This window comes from Palaemon carinicauda, chromosome 16 (assembly GCF_036898095.1).
Source record: "Palaemon carinicauda isolate YSFRI2023 chromosome 16, ASM3689809v2, whole genome shotgun sequence".
Taxonomy (NCBI): domain Eukaryota; kingdom Metazoa; phylum Arthropoda; class Malacostraca; order Decapoda; family Palaemonidae; genus Palaemon; species Palaemon carinicauda.
Genome location: NC_090740.1, coordinates 73,574,466 through 73,588,143, shown reverse-complemented (window position 1 = coordinate 73,588,143; position 13,678 = coordinate 73,574,466). Strand labels below are relative to the sequence as shown.

Here is a 13,678-nt window from a genome sequence, read left to right as displayed (position 1 = left end):
TATATATGTATATATATACTGTATATATATATATATATATATATACATATATATATATATATATATATATTTATATAGATATGCATGCATGCTGTATTAACACAATAACGTCAGAGTGGATTTGAGTTTTCTTTTCCCATCTATTACCGCTTTGAGGAAGAAAAAGTTAAGTTCAGTTATCGTAATGAGCTTCATTTTTATTCACCATTCTATTTCCTTCTTCCCCTTCTTTGGAAATAAATCAATTTTAAATGTAACAGATGCAAATTTATGACAGATCCATTAAGTAATTATCCAACTGGACTTTCATATCCTACATAGTTTCCAATTATGATTTTACTGGAATGAATTAAAAAACGGAAAGCTATTTTGCAGTATCAGTCTTATTTCGTGATCATCATCACTGGTGGTACTAATGCATGAGGTTGATACTTCATATATTAGGATTTCCATTTTAAGGGATAAAAGACCGCATTATTTTTTTCCATATTGAATATATCATGTTGAGAATACAATTTTTCCGTGAAGTTTTACTAACTTAATTTCATCGTTGCTTTTTTCCGTGAACAAAACCATTCTTAATTCTTCTAGTGAATTCTTACGTATATTTTCCTACTTCTTTCCAGGTGGCTACTTTTTCAGTAAAATTTTTCTGATGGGAACTTCACTCCCTTTTTATGACATCTTGACATGCAAGCCGTACGATGTGATGTCATTTGACATCAAATTGGTGTTCTTGACGTTTCATCGAAACGCTATGCATACTAAACACACGTATCCTCGTATGTTTTTACATTTTACTTTTAAAATTCTGACCACATTTTTCTAGCTGTATTTCATTCGAATTAATTTATGCAGACGCGAGTTTCGCTGTGAGGAACAACTTCTATCACGAAAATGGAATTTGATTAACTTTTATGTACTCCCTCTATGAAACTGGATATTCACGTCTTCAAGAATTGTTACTAAAGAAAGATATTCAATGCAAATATTTTTGTTAGGAAGACACGTGATTAACTGTTTATGAAACAATTTGAATGGTTTGGGTTGTATTAATCCTTAAGGCTCTAGTCTACTGGAAACCCGCTCAAGTTCGATAGTTTCTTGTAGTGTCTGCAACTTTACTATTTTCGTGGGCTACTAGTGGGGGTTTGGGGGAGCCTATAGGTCTATATGTTGAGTTACTAGCAGCCATTGCCTGTCTCTCCCTGGTCCTAGCTTGATGGGGAGGAGTTTTGTTGCTAATCAAATGTATTTGATCAGTCTCTATGGTATTGTCTTGTAGTTTTTAGGTTTTTTTTTTTTCAATTTTTTTTTTCTTAAATCGGAAAGTTGGCAAATGTAACTTGTTGTTAAAGGGTTTTTTGTTTTTATGAGTATGCCTATTTGTTTGGTATTTAGGCTAAGCATAATTTGGTATCTAATTTTGATTATATCTTTTGTTTTGATTTTTAATCTGATTTTTTCATTCATTCATTCATACACACACACACACACACACACATATATATATATATATATATATGTACATATATATATATATATATATATATATATATATATATATTATATATATATATATATATATGTACATATATATATATATATATATATATGTACACATATATATATATATATAATTATATATATATATATATATGTATATATATATATATATATACTGTAATTGTGTATATACCTCCCTTCAATTTTGTGTTTCTTTTCCCCTGTGATTTATTTTATTGTTAATTACTCTTCTGTAGTTTTACATAAAATGAAACACAAAGGGCTGGAGGCTACGTGGGGTCATAAAGGTTGAAAACCCCTGTTGTGGTGGCCGATGTTGTAACGTCCCTAAATGGTGAACGCCCTACTGGGGTTCGAGTCCCGCTAAAACTAGTTAGTTTCTTTGGTCGTTGCAATCTCACCATCCTTGTGAGCTAAGGATGGGGAGTTATGGGGGAGCAGGACCCTCATCGGTCATAACTTGGGTGGAGAGGGGCCTTGGGCGCTGATCCTATGTATATATGGTCAGTCTCTAGGCTAATGTTCTGCTTGGTAGGGCAATGTCACTGACCCTTGCTTCAGCCATTCATGAGCAGCATTTAAACCTTTAAACTAGGGCATTGTTTGTGTCCCCTGCCTCTGCCGTTCATGACCGGCGTTCAAAACCTTTAAACATTTAAATAAATATATATACCTTAGAAGTAAGAGGTATTTCATAGAAGAGATATATCCTTATGCAACAATAATAAAACGAACGTTCTTTTATTTTAATTGTCTGATTTCAATCCCCCTTTGAAGAAGACATCGAGTGAATAAGGATGAAGAGACTCCCTCAATTTCTTAACTTTCTTATTTACTCTTTGAGCCCGTCTCATGTTTCCATTTTGAATTCTAATTTGATATCTTGAAAAGTTTATTATGATTTTTACTTTTTCTTCACAAAATTGTGACACGCTTGTATAAACGTAATACTATGCTATATAAATGTTTAAGGAAAAGCACACTTCTGGCACAACTTTCGATTATCTTCATAAATTTGAGAATGTGCTTGTTTATTCCCGAAGGGTTTTAAATTCAAGCAGGTCTCAACATATTTTAATGAATTTGGATTATGAAATTATAATTGATATTTATCGTTTACCCTTTTCAAATCTGTAGTTATTGCTCTTCTATTCTACCAATAACTTAAATGCTCAGCTTAATGCTATAATCGATAATTCTCTCATATTTGGGTCATAATATATTTTCAGTAAGACATTAAACCGTTCTACCTATGGAAAATTTCAAAGTAATTTTGTTCTGATATTAATAAAGCTGATTAAAAAGGTTTCAATTAACCTTAACCATGCATCACTCTCTTCGTGAATTCAAATGGCATTTGCATTCAAATATTCTGTGCTTTCATACAGTTATGATCAAGTTTTGTCAAATAGAGACAAAATGATGCAGCATTATTGACATTTTGTCGTCTCGTAATTCCACTTATTCCAGAAACATTAAAGAATTCTAAGACTCTGTTGTTCTGAACTGAACAAGTTATCAATCATCAAAATGATACAAGTACTTTCGTGTGAGCCGATTGTTTAAGTTTTCCTTTGTGGGATAACCTACAACACTAGTAGATAATAAGATGGCCAGGGCATCAGCCACCCATTGAGATACTAGCGCTAGAGAGTTATTGGGTCCTTTGACATGCCCGACAGTACTACGTAGGATCTCTCTCTTTCTATTTATGGCTCATTTCTTCTTGTCTAAACGTACACCGAATAGTCTGGCCTATTCTTTCTAAATTCTTCTGTTCCCATACACCTGACAACACTGGGATTACTAAACAATTCTTCTTCTCTGAAGGGGTTATCTACTGCATTATTGTTGTTCAGTGGCTACTTTCCTCTTGGCAAGGGTAGAGGAGACTCTTCATCTATGGTAAGTAGCTCTTTTGGGAGAAGGGCACTCCAAAATCAAACCATTGCTCTCTAGTCTTGGTAGTGCCATAGCCTATGTACCATGGTCTTCTACTGTCTTTGCTTAGAGTTCTCTAACTTGAGGGTACACTCGAGCATACTTTCATCTTGTTTCTTTTCCTGATTGTTTTGTTTTTTAAAGTTTTCATAGTTTACACTGTATATGAAAGATATAATTATTTCAATGTTGTTGCTATTCTTAAAATATTTTATTTTGATTGCTCATTACTTGTCTTGTAGTTTATCTATTTCCTTTTTCCTCTCCTCAATGGGTTATTTTTCTCTGTTGGAGTTCTTGGACTTATAGCATCTTGCTTTTCCAACTAGTGTTATAGCTTAACTAATAATAATAATAATAATAATAATAATAATAATAATAATAATAATAATAATAATAATAATAATAATAATAATAATAATCAACATCATCATCATCATCTCCTACGCCTATTGACGAAAAGGGCCTCGCTTAGATTTCGTCAGTTGCCTGAATATTGAGCTTTTAAGTCAATACTTCTCCATTCATCATCCCATACTTAGCGCTTCATAGTCCTCAGCCAAGTAGGCCGGGGTCTTCCAACTCTTCTAGTGCCCTGTGGAGCCCAGCTGAACGTTTGGTGAACTAATCCCTCTTTGGGAGTGCGAAGAGCATGTCCAAACCATCTCCGTCTACCCCTTATCATGATCTCATCCACATATGGCACTCGAGAAATCTCTCTTAGTGTTTCATTTGTGATTATGTCCTGCCATTTAACTCCCAGTGTCCTTCTGAGGGCTTTGTTCTCAAATCTACTAAATCTATTGGAGATTGTTTCGCTGTCATACCATGACTCATATCCATAGAGTAACACCGATCTCACTAAACTGATATATAGTCTGATTTTTATATGTAATTTCAGTCGATTTGATTTCCGAATTTTACTTAACCCAGCAATTGTCTTATTTGCTTTTTTTAATCTTTCACTAAACTCTTATTCTAAAGACAGTACATTGCAGATCATTGTTCCTAAATACTTAAACCAATCTACCTCATAATCTTTGCTCCTTCCAATGATATTTCATTTTCCATTTATCTTGAGCCCAACCTCCTGAGATATTTCCTGCATTCTGGTTAGCAAGCATTGCAAATCGTGTGGTGTTCTGCTAACAAGGACAGCATCATCAGCACACTCTAGGTCTGCTAAATTACCATCACCAATTCAGTCCAATGCTTCTTCACCATCTCCGACTGTTTTACGCATTACAAAATCCATAAGGAGGATAACAATATAGGTGACAACACAATCTCTTGGATTACACTGCTGTTCACTGTAAATTCCTTTGATAAGACTCACCTAGCATTGACTTTGCACTTGCTATGCTCCTGAACAGACTTAATAAATTTTACATATTTAAGAGGAATTCCATAATAATGCAGGAATATCCACAAAATTGGCCGGTGCACACTATCAAAGGCTTTTTCACAGTACACAAATGCTATCAAAAGTTAATTTCTATATTCTATGTATTGCTGCACAATATCTTAAAATGAAAATTTGGGTAGTGCAACTTCTATCTTTACTAAATCCTACCTGTTCATCTCTGTTTTTCATCAGTCTTACAGTACTCTCCAGTCTCTTTAGAATAAACATACTATATATTTTCATAAGTGACGTAAGTGTTATGCCTCTGTGATTATTACAATAAGTCAGGTCTCATTTTTTTGACAATTTAGCCAAAACTCCCAACCCAGATTTATCAGGTCTTGCCTCTTTATGACACATTCTACAAAATAATCTTATAAGTATTCTTGGAGTCATTTCCTTTTCGGCCAGTATCATCTCGGCAGTTATTCCAGGGGTTTTCTATCTCTTTAGCTTTTGAGGATAGCTTCGACTTCAAACAAACTGAACTCATTCATGGGCACATCAGGGTCTTCATCAGCTTCGGGTATATCAATCAAATTATTCCCTTCATATCTCTTATTCATAACCTCACTAAAGTGTTCCATACAAAGTTAACTTTCTTCATCTTCTGTTGTTATGAGAGACCCATCTCTTTTTGATGGATTTGTGCTTCTTCTTTGTCCCAGTCGAGATTTCATCAATAATTCTATGAAAAATTCTTACACCATAGCTACTTCATGAATTCATAGCTTTGACAGCCTAATCTACTTCACTGTCTAAATATTCTCTCCAGTCATTCCTGGCTTTTCTTTTGATCTCACTATCAATACTGGAATACTTAGCATACTCTAACTTGTAATTTTCGTTACTTCCTCGAAAACTTTCAACAATCAATTTTGTCTGTCTCCTTTTTATATCATCTTAAGTATCTTCCCATATCCATGGCTTTCTTCTTGTAAATGCATGTCCCAAGACTTCACTGCCAACTGACTGATATATGGTCACAATACCACACCCTTCGACATTAATTGTCTGCCCCTCGTCTCTTGATGTCTCTAAGACTGCAAATCGATTCGGACATTGAATTGCAAATGTTTCTCCGTGTTGTTCTTCTAAAAGCTTAGTTGTATAAAATCTAGTTATTCTATCCACATTTCTATTGGGTGCTTTCAGTTTTAATTTCAGTGTGGCAACGAGAAGCTGGTGATCACTACCAATATCTGCACCTCTATAGCTTCTTATGTTTCTTAGAGTTCTCCTTCTCTCTTTATCAATGGCAATGTGATCTATCTGATTCTTGTAATTGCCACATGGTGAAGTCCATGTATATTTGTGGATGTTCTTGTGTTGAAAAAAAGAGTACCTACAATAGCAAGATTGTTTATTGAACAGAAGCCTATGAAATGTGCTTCATTTTCATTTGGAACTTCGCCAATACCCTCGACACTCATCACATTCTCTATCCCTTGATTATTCCTTCCAACTTTAGCATTAAAGTCACAAATCATAGTTTTCATATGTCTTTTTGAACTCATTTATACACTTTGCAGCCCTTCATAGTACGCATCTTTTCTTTTCATCAGGGGAATCATTTGTTGATGCATAGCAAACTATGATACTCACATTGAACTGTATTCACAGCTCTCCACTCGGTTAATTCCCTCTTTGCTCTTGGTATCAACATCATTCCTACCCCTTCTCTTCCAACTCCATCTGATCTTCCTAAGTATATATATACATATATATATAAATATATATATATATATATATATATATATATATATATATATATATATATATATATATATATATATACACATATATCCTTAGTCTAATATTTCCATACCAATCCCCATGTCTAATGTTTCCTTACTAATCTCCTTACTTGTTTCACTTAGGGCCAAGATATCCAAACTATATTTCATAAATTCACTCTCCACTTGCTGTAACTTCCCAATCTGCTTCATGGTTCTAACATTCCAATTACCAATTTTAAATTTTTCTTTAGTATTTATAAACCGGGTGATTCTTAGCACCTCGCTACGCCAGGACAGGGGGATGTTCTATCATCTTCTCTTGCCATGCCTGGCTAAATCCATAGAGGATTCATTGGCTAGATACATTAAAGGATAGCCAGCTCCTTGTGATGCGCAATGCCTATCTAACTAATGCAAGTGACCCCTGCCTCTCCATACTAATTCTAGTAATGTCAAGCGCCAGGCATCAGGAGTAAAAGCCGAAGAGACAGTTTGTCCATCACCTTAAACCCAATCCGTCACCCTGCTGCCAGTGACTTCATCGAGATTTAGGGCGGCATTTCCTACACACCCAAAGCTCTCATTACGCCACCAAGTTGCTCATCCGCTTATACGAGTATAACCGTTGTCAACCATGGATTACTAAAATATACCACCGTTCTAATAATAATAATAATAATAATAATAATAATAATAATTCCACCTAATCTTAGAAGTAAAGCAACACTGTTTGTAATGACTTGTCACACGGAGAGTAACTATTTAAAAGTTTAAATACTAAGAAAGGGAATGGCTAAATACTACTATTGTCTTATTTAGTTTTATCTTAATGTTCCATGGATTTCCCATCCATATTTCATCAATGATAATAATAATGGCTAATGGGGACATCCCTTTAATATATTTTTTGTACGTTCAAAATAGATTAAAACTAGTTTTATCAGTCAGTCATTGCAAATGAATAGTTTTTCTAGGGACGTTATAAGGCTAAATTATAAATAAAAGCCATATAACTTACTCGAATATTGTATTGTCATTTAAGAAGTGTCATGATAGGATGTTTTTAGTTATTTTCCATTGAATACCGTACAGAACCCTGGTGACATATTCACATTGTACTCAAATACCCCCAGCACCGTATTATATCAAATTGAAGATCACAGCTGAACTATTATGAAATAATTCCTAAAATATTTTGAGGCTGAGTCCCCTTTGATGTCATGAAGATGAATGTGACCATGAGGAATCATTGAATTATCTATTTGGTATTAACCATGTTAGAAGTGGCCAAAAGAATTCTCTGAATGAAGGAAGTATAATATGAAGCCAAGGATATGGATAAAAGCTCTTTGCTGTTATCGAATAAGCCATAAATGGCGAATAATGGAGTTTTAATGACAGGAAGTCCAGAGTCAGAGTCAAGAAGACTTCCAATCCTACTTGTCTTCTGCTTGTGTCCTTGACTGTGAGTCATTTGTTAGTCGAGTGACCCATTATTGGGAATTATGGAAGCAAGTTCCTCTTTACGGCTCTTTGCAAGGATGGCAGATGCATTGCTGCCGTTTTTATAAAGGATTTTGCTTATGAATCTAGTGATAGCTTTAGATATTGTTTCAGAAGCTGATTATTAGTTAAGGCCCCTATTTCTTTTGTTTAAAATTTTCCGATGGATATAGAATTCTGTTATTTTTTTAGTAAATGATATCTGTATCAAAGATTTTTCATGCCATGATGCCTGAAAAAAATAAAAGATATCTTGGTATGTAGGATCCAAAAAAAAAGAAAAAAAAAATAGGTGTGTATGGTCAAAGAGAATGTATCGATTGGTTAATAGGGTGTTTATGAAGATTACCTGATAAATTTCTACTTATGATGAGGTTGAAGATTTTTTCATGCGTCAATTATCTATAATGTCATGACGCGAAATATGATAAACTAACAAATCAATAAGTTCACTATGAGAAAACAAATAAGATATTGTTAATTAATAAATTTTGAAATATCTTTAGAGAAACAAGAATATAATTTTTGACAATGTTTTTACATAATGAGTGAATACTAAAATATATTTTAAGACAGATTGAGATATAATTCTACAAACACAGTAGGGATGTCACTACAAATACTCTTCATCAAGAAAAAAAGACTCGATATAGAGGATAATCACCTTTGAGCAGTACTCCATAAACTCGTCCATCGTGACCACACCATCGTTATTCAAGTCCAACTTCTGCAGAAAAAAAAAAAAATAAATATTATTATAATAAAAATGTAAAATAAAATGAGCTTTATGAATTTAAAGAACACAAAATAATCCTCTTCATCTTATGAAAGATTAATCAAAAAGAGAATCTTAATTATACTCTTTAATGGACACAATTTATAACAAACATGTGATGTCCTATGCTCTATACACGTTGAAAATAAAAGTTCTCCATTGCCTCAAAATGGCCATTCGATTGTTTTTTAGACATCAACTGATCTCTTTAATACAGAAAATACCCTGAAAAAGTCTTGAAATTTATCTGTAAATCAATTTTGAAAAGTTTGATGTTAACCATTACTGTATTATCAAACATAATCTATGTTTAAAATTATTTCAACTGCAAGAAAATAAAATTAACTGTCCCTTTCCTTCTTTCCCTGATAAAATATGCCACGCTTAAGATACAAATTTTATGTTCAATATTTGTCAATGGGATATTCCATCTAATGAGGTGGTTGACTTCTTTTACCAAGAATGATATAAAGTAGACATCGCCGACGATTTGAAATAACTTTTTCATAAGGACACATAAAATCAACCCTAAAATATATATTCTTAATGATGACTTGTATGCCTGAAGGCTACGCCATGTGCCATAACAGCTTACTCAGATATCCAATTGATTAGTGCTCCCCAAAGACAGCGGAAAAGGTAAAAGTAAAAGAGATAAACAAAATAATAGGTCCTCTGGATGCACTGTTATTAAAAGACGGACTTCACTAAGATTAATTGCATTACCTTTTAAAGATACTAATAAGTGAAATATTCAGAAATATTTCTCATATGTAACGGGGAAAGATAGTAGCTTAAAATAACATCTCCTCATTCAATTTCTGCTAATGGCAAGAGAAAGCAATTTCGAAAATTTAAAAAACATAGAGAAGTACATCGCCTGATCTTGCAACATTATCTAAGACAGCATGAGTACACACACACGCACACACATACATACACAGAAATATATATATATATATATATATATATATATATATATATATATATATATATATATATATATATATATATATATATATATATATATATATATATATATATATATATATATATATCTATATATATATATATACATTTATATATATATATATATATATATATATATATATATATATATATATATATATATATATATATATATATATATATTATATATATATATCCCCTCTGAAGGTCCAGCACTTTGCTGCAGTAGAGGGGCTTGAGTGTCCCAATGATGGGCTGGGCAATGGCGGAGGGGTAGTTTATCCACCCTGGCAGGCTCAACCATACCGCTAAGGCCAGTTCTGAGAGACCAGACCAAGACTGGACCCCTATAGGCCTTCTCCTTTATTTTAAGATAGGCAAAGGCTAGGAGAAGGAAAACTCCAAAATCAAATCAAACAAGACCCCAACGGCGGAGCTTCCCAGCACCGGCGGAAGAGGGCAATGCCTGTCGGGCAGGCAACAAGGCGGGCCTTGACATAACAAGAACCCGGCAGCCCGATGCAACCAACATCGGAGAAGCCGCCTGTCTCATATGTCTTGAGCCGCGGTGAAAATGATGTGGGCCAAGTGTGTGTGCGTGGCCGTTGCAAAGCCACGACCACCCAAAACAATATACCTAGCTACTGGCATTCTGTCGTTTCCTCCACCCTTCTTCATCTCTTTCTCACCATCATCATCACCACCACCAGCAAGTCCTGAGGCGACAGCACTGTGTGTGAAGGGGGCAGGCCTGGATAGCTGGAAGCCCTTAGCCCACGACTGCACTCAGGCGGCGAGTCTAAGATTCAGTCGCTCTCTGGTGACGGTGCCGTGACACCAGAGTTCGGCAGCTGGACTCGTGACTGGGCTGGCCTATTGAGAACACCGCAGCCCACCCCACATGGGGAGGCCCCTAGAAAAGGTGGGGTAAACATGGGACACGGCAAACCCGTCTGGTCAGCTCACCGCGGCTGGCGGACATCCCACTAATGCGGTCGAAATAACAAGAAAAAAATATTAACCTTAGGTGCGTGGAACATCCGCACCCTTCAAGACGTGACGAACACCAACCGCCCGGAACGACGTACGGCCCTCGTCTGCAAGGAGCTAGCCCGCTTCAATGTTGATGTGGCGGCTCTTAGCGAGACCAGACTACCCGAAGAGGGCAACATCAGGGAAGCTGGAACAGGCTACACCATCTTCTGGAAAGGCAAGGCCCTAGAGGAGCCTCGCATCCACGGTGTCGGCTTCGCCATCCGTTCCCAGCTAGTGCAGCAGCACAACCTTGCTCCCAAGGCCATCAGTGAGCGCCTGATGACTGTCCGCATCCCCATCACGCGGGACAGACATCTCACCCTGATCTCTGTCTACGCCCCGACTATGACCTCAACCGATGATAACAAAGCTGCCTTCTACACCCAGCTCGACCGCACCATCCAGGCAGTGCCCGCCAATGACAAGCTCGTTGTGCTTGGCGACTTTAATGCCCGAGTAGGCAAAGACCATCGCCTGTGGGAGGGAATCATTGGCCGCCATGGCATTGGAAATTGCAATGCCAATGGCCAACTCCTACTGGGTCTGTGTGCAGAACACCAACTTGTGGTAACCAACACCATCTTCCAGTTACCAAAGCGACAAAAGACCACATGGAGACACCCACGGTCTAAACACTGGCAAACCCTGGACTACGTCCTGACCAGAGCCAGAGACCGGAGCGGACGACTGCTGGACGGACCACAGACTCCTCATCTCCCGACTCTCCGTGACGACCCTACGACCACCCAGAAGGGCACCTGACAGCGTACCACACCAACGCTTTGATTGTAGTAAGCTCCGCAACCCACAGGTGGCACAGAACTACAAGGAGGCCTGCGAACAATACCTCGCAGACCCTGTGGGTCAGGCCACTGTCGAGCACCACTGGACCACCCTCAGAAACGCCATGGCCCGTGCCGCGGAGGAAACACTAGGCTTCACCACCAAGAAACGGCAGGATTGGTTTGATGAGAATGATGCTACCATCTCTCTTCTCATTGAAACCAAATGACAAGCACGCCTGACTTTGGAAAACCAACCAACAGCAGCTAACAAATGTGCTCACAAGGTGGCTGAAGCTGGTTGCGAAAGAGGTATCCGAGAAGCCCAGAACACCTGGTGGCAAAGAAAAGCTGCAGAAATACAGAGTTTCGCTGACCAACGTGACCTGCGCAGCTTCTATGCAGCAACAAAAGAAATATTCGGTCCCACACGGTCATCAGTGGGCAGCCTGAAGGACGCGGATGGGGCCACGACCATCACCGACAGCGAGGGCATCCTGGCCAGGTGGAGGTCTCACTTTGAGAACCTCCTCAATGACCAAGCAGACACCCCAGACGATCTCCTGTGAATGACCCCGCAGCATCCCGTCCGTCACTGGATGGCACTACCACCCTCCATCCATGACTTCAACAAGGCCCTGCAGCGCATGAAGCCCGGCAAAGCCCCAGGGCCAGACAACATCCCGTTGGAGCTCCTCACTCACGGTGGCCCCGGCTTGAGGAACCGTTTGATGCTCCTTATACTGAAAATATGGGAGACCAAGACCCCCCCGTGACTTCCGCGATGCAAACATCACTACCATCTTCAAGAAGGGAGACAGGGAGAACTGTAACAACTACCGGGGAATATCACTACTAAGCATCGCGAGTAAGATTTTTGCTCGGATTCTCCTTGACCGCCTCCTTATTCTCGCAGAAGACGTCTTGCCAGAGTCCCAGTGCGGCTTTCGACCTTCCCGCGGGACCATAGACATGATCATCTGTGCGCGACAACTACAAGAGAAGAGCCTCGAACAACAACAGCCCATAATGTTCATCTTCTGGGATTTGAAAAAGGCCTTCGACAAAGTACCTCGACCTGCCATGTGGGCTGTCCTCAAAAGATATGGCTGCCCACCCGATTTTGTCAAGCTGGTGCGTGCCCTCCATGACGGAATGGTTGGGAGAGTCTGCCACCAGAACTCTCTTTCAGACCCATTCCCCATCAACGGCGGCCTGAAGCAGGGCTGTGTTCTGGCCCCGACGTGTTTCTCGCTATACACCGCAGCAATGCTCAACGAGATCCCCCCAGACACACCCTCAGTCGACCTACGTTTCCACATGGATGGAGGCGCTTTCAACCTCGCTAGACTCCGCGCCAGAACCAAGACCACCTTGTGTGCAGTGCGAGAACTGCAGTATGCTGACGACAATGCCACCCCAGGTCAGATGGCAGAGGACCTGCAGTCGTTAGCTGATGCATACAACTCTGCCTACGAACGCTTTGGGATGCAAGTCAACTCAGACAAAACCAAGACCCTCGTCCAACATCCACCAGGACTGATGCTCCCCAACTTCAATACCACAGTGAATGACCAACCGTTAGAACAGGTGGACCAGTTCTCCTACTTAGGGAGCATCCTAACATCAGCTCCCACAAGCAAAAAGGACGTGGAGAACAGGATCAGGGCAGCCCACTCCGCCTTTGGCCGACTCAACCGCCGCGTATTTAACAACCACGCACTGACAATGACCACCAAAATAATGGTGTTCAGGGCAGTAGTCCTCTCCACGCTCCTGTATGCATGTGAAACATGGACGCTATATAGTAACGATCTTAAAAACCTAGAACGCTTCCAACAAATGAAACTGAGGCAGATCTTGAAAATCCCCTGGGAGAGCCACACCACCAACATTGAAGTCTTAGAACGTGCCTCGCTGTCCAGCGTGGAGGCCACCATCATCCACCACCGCCTCCGCTGGATAGGACACGTGCATAGGATGGAGCCATCTAGGCTCCCAA

General features: G+C 38.7%; 1 protein-coding gene and 1 pseudogene across 4 annotated transcripts in view; both read right to left on the bottom strand.

Moving 5' to 3' along the window:
* LOC137655899 (uncharacterized) overlaps positions 1-5,062 on the bottom strand; it is an 11,530-nt pseudogene extending 6,468 nt beyond the window's left edge.
* Positions 1-13,678, bottom strand: part of LOC137655771 (A-type potassium channel modulatory protein KCNIP2-like) — a 1,424,523-nt gene that overhangs the window by 9,241 nt on the left and 1,401,604 nt on the right. For all 4 annotated transcript variants that reach the window (XM_068389903.1, XM_068389904.1, XM_068389901.1 and 1 more), the window contains one exon: positions 8,780-8,842. In XM_068389903.1, the coding sequence (XP_068246004.1) occupies positions 8,780-8,842 (63 nt within the window). The remainder of the gene's footprint in view (positions 1-8,779; positions 8,843-13,678) is intronic.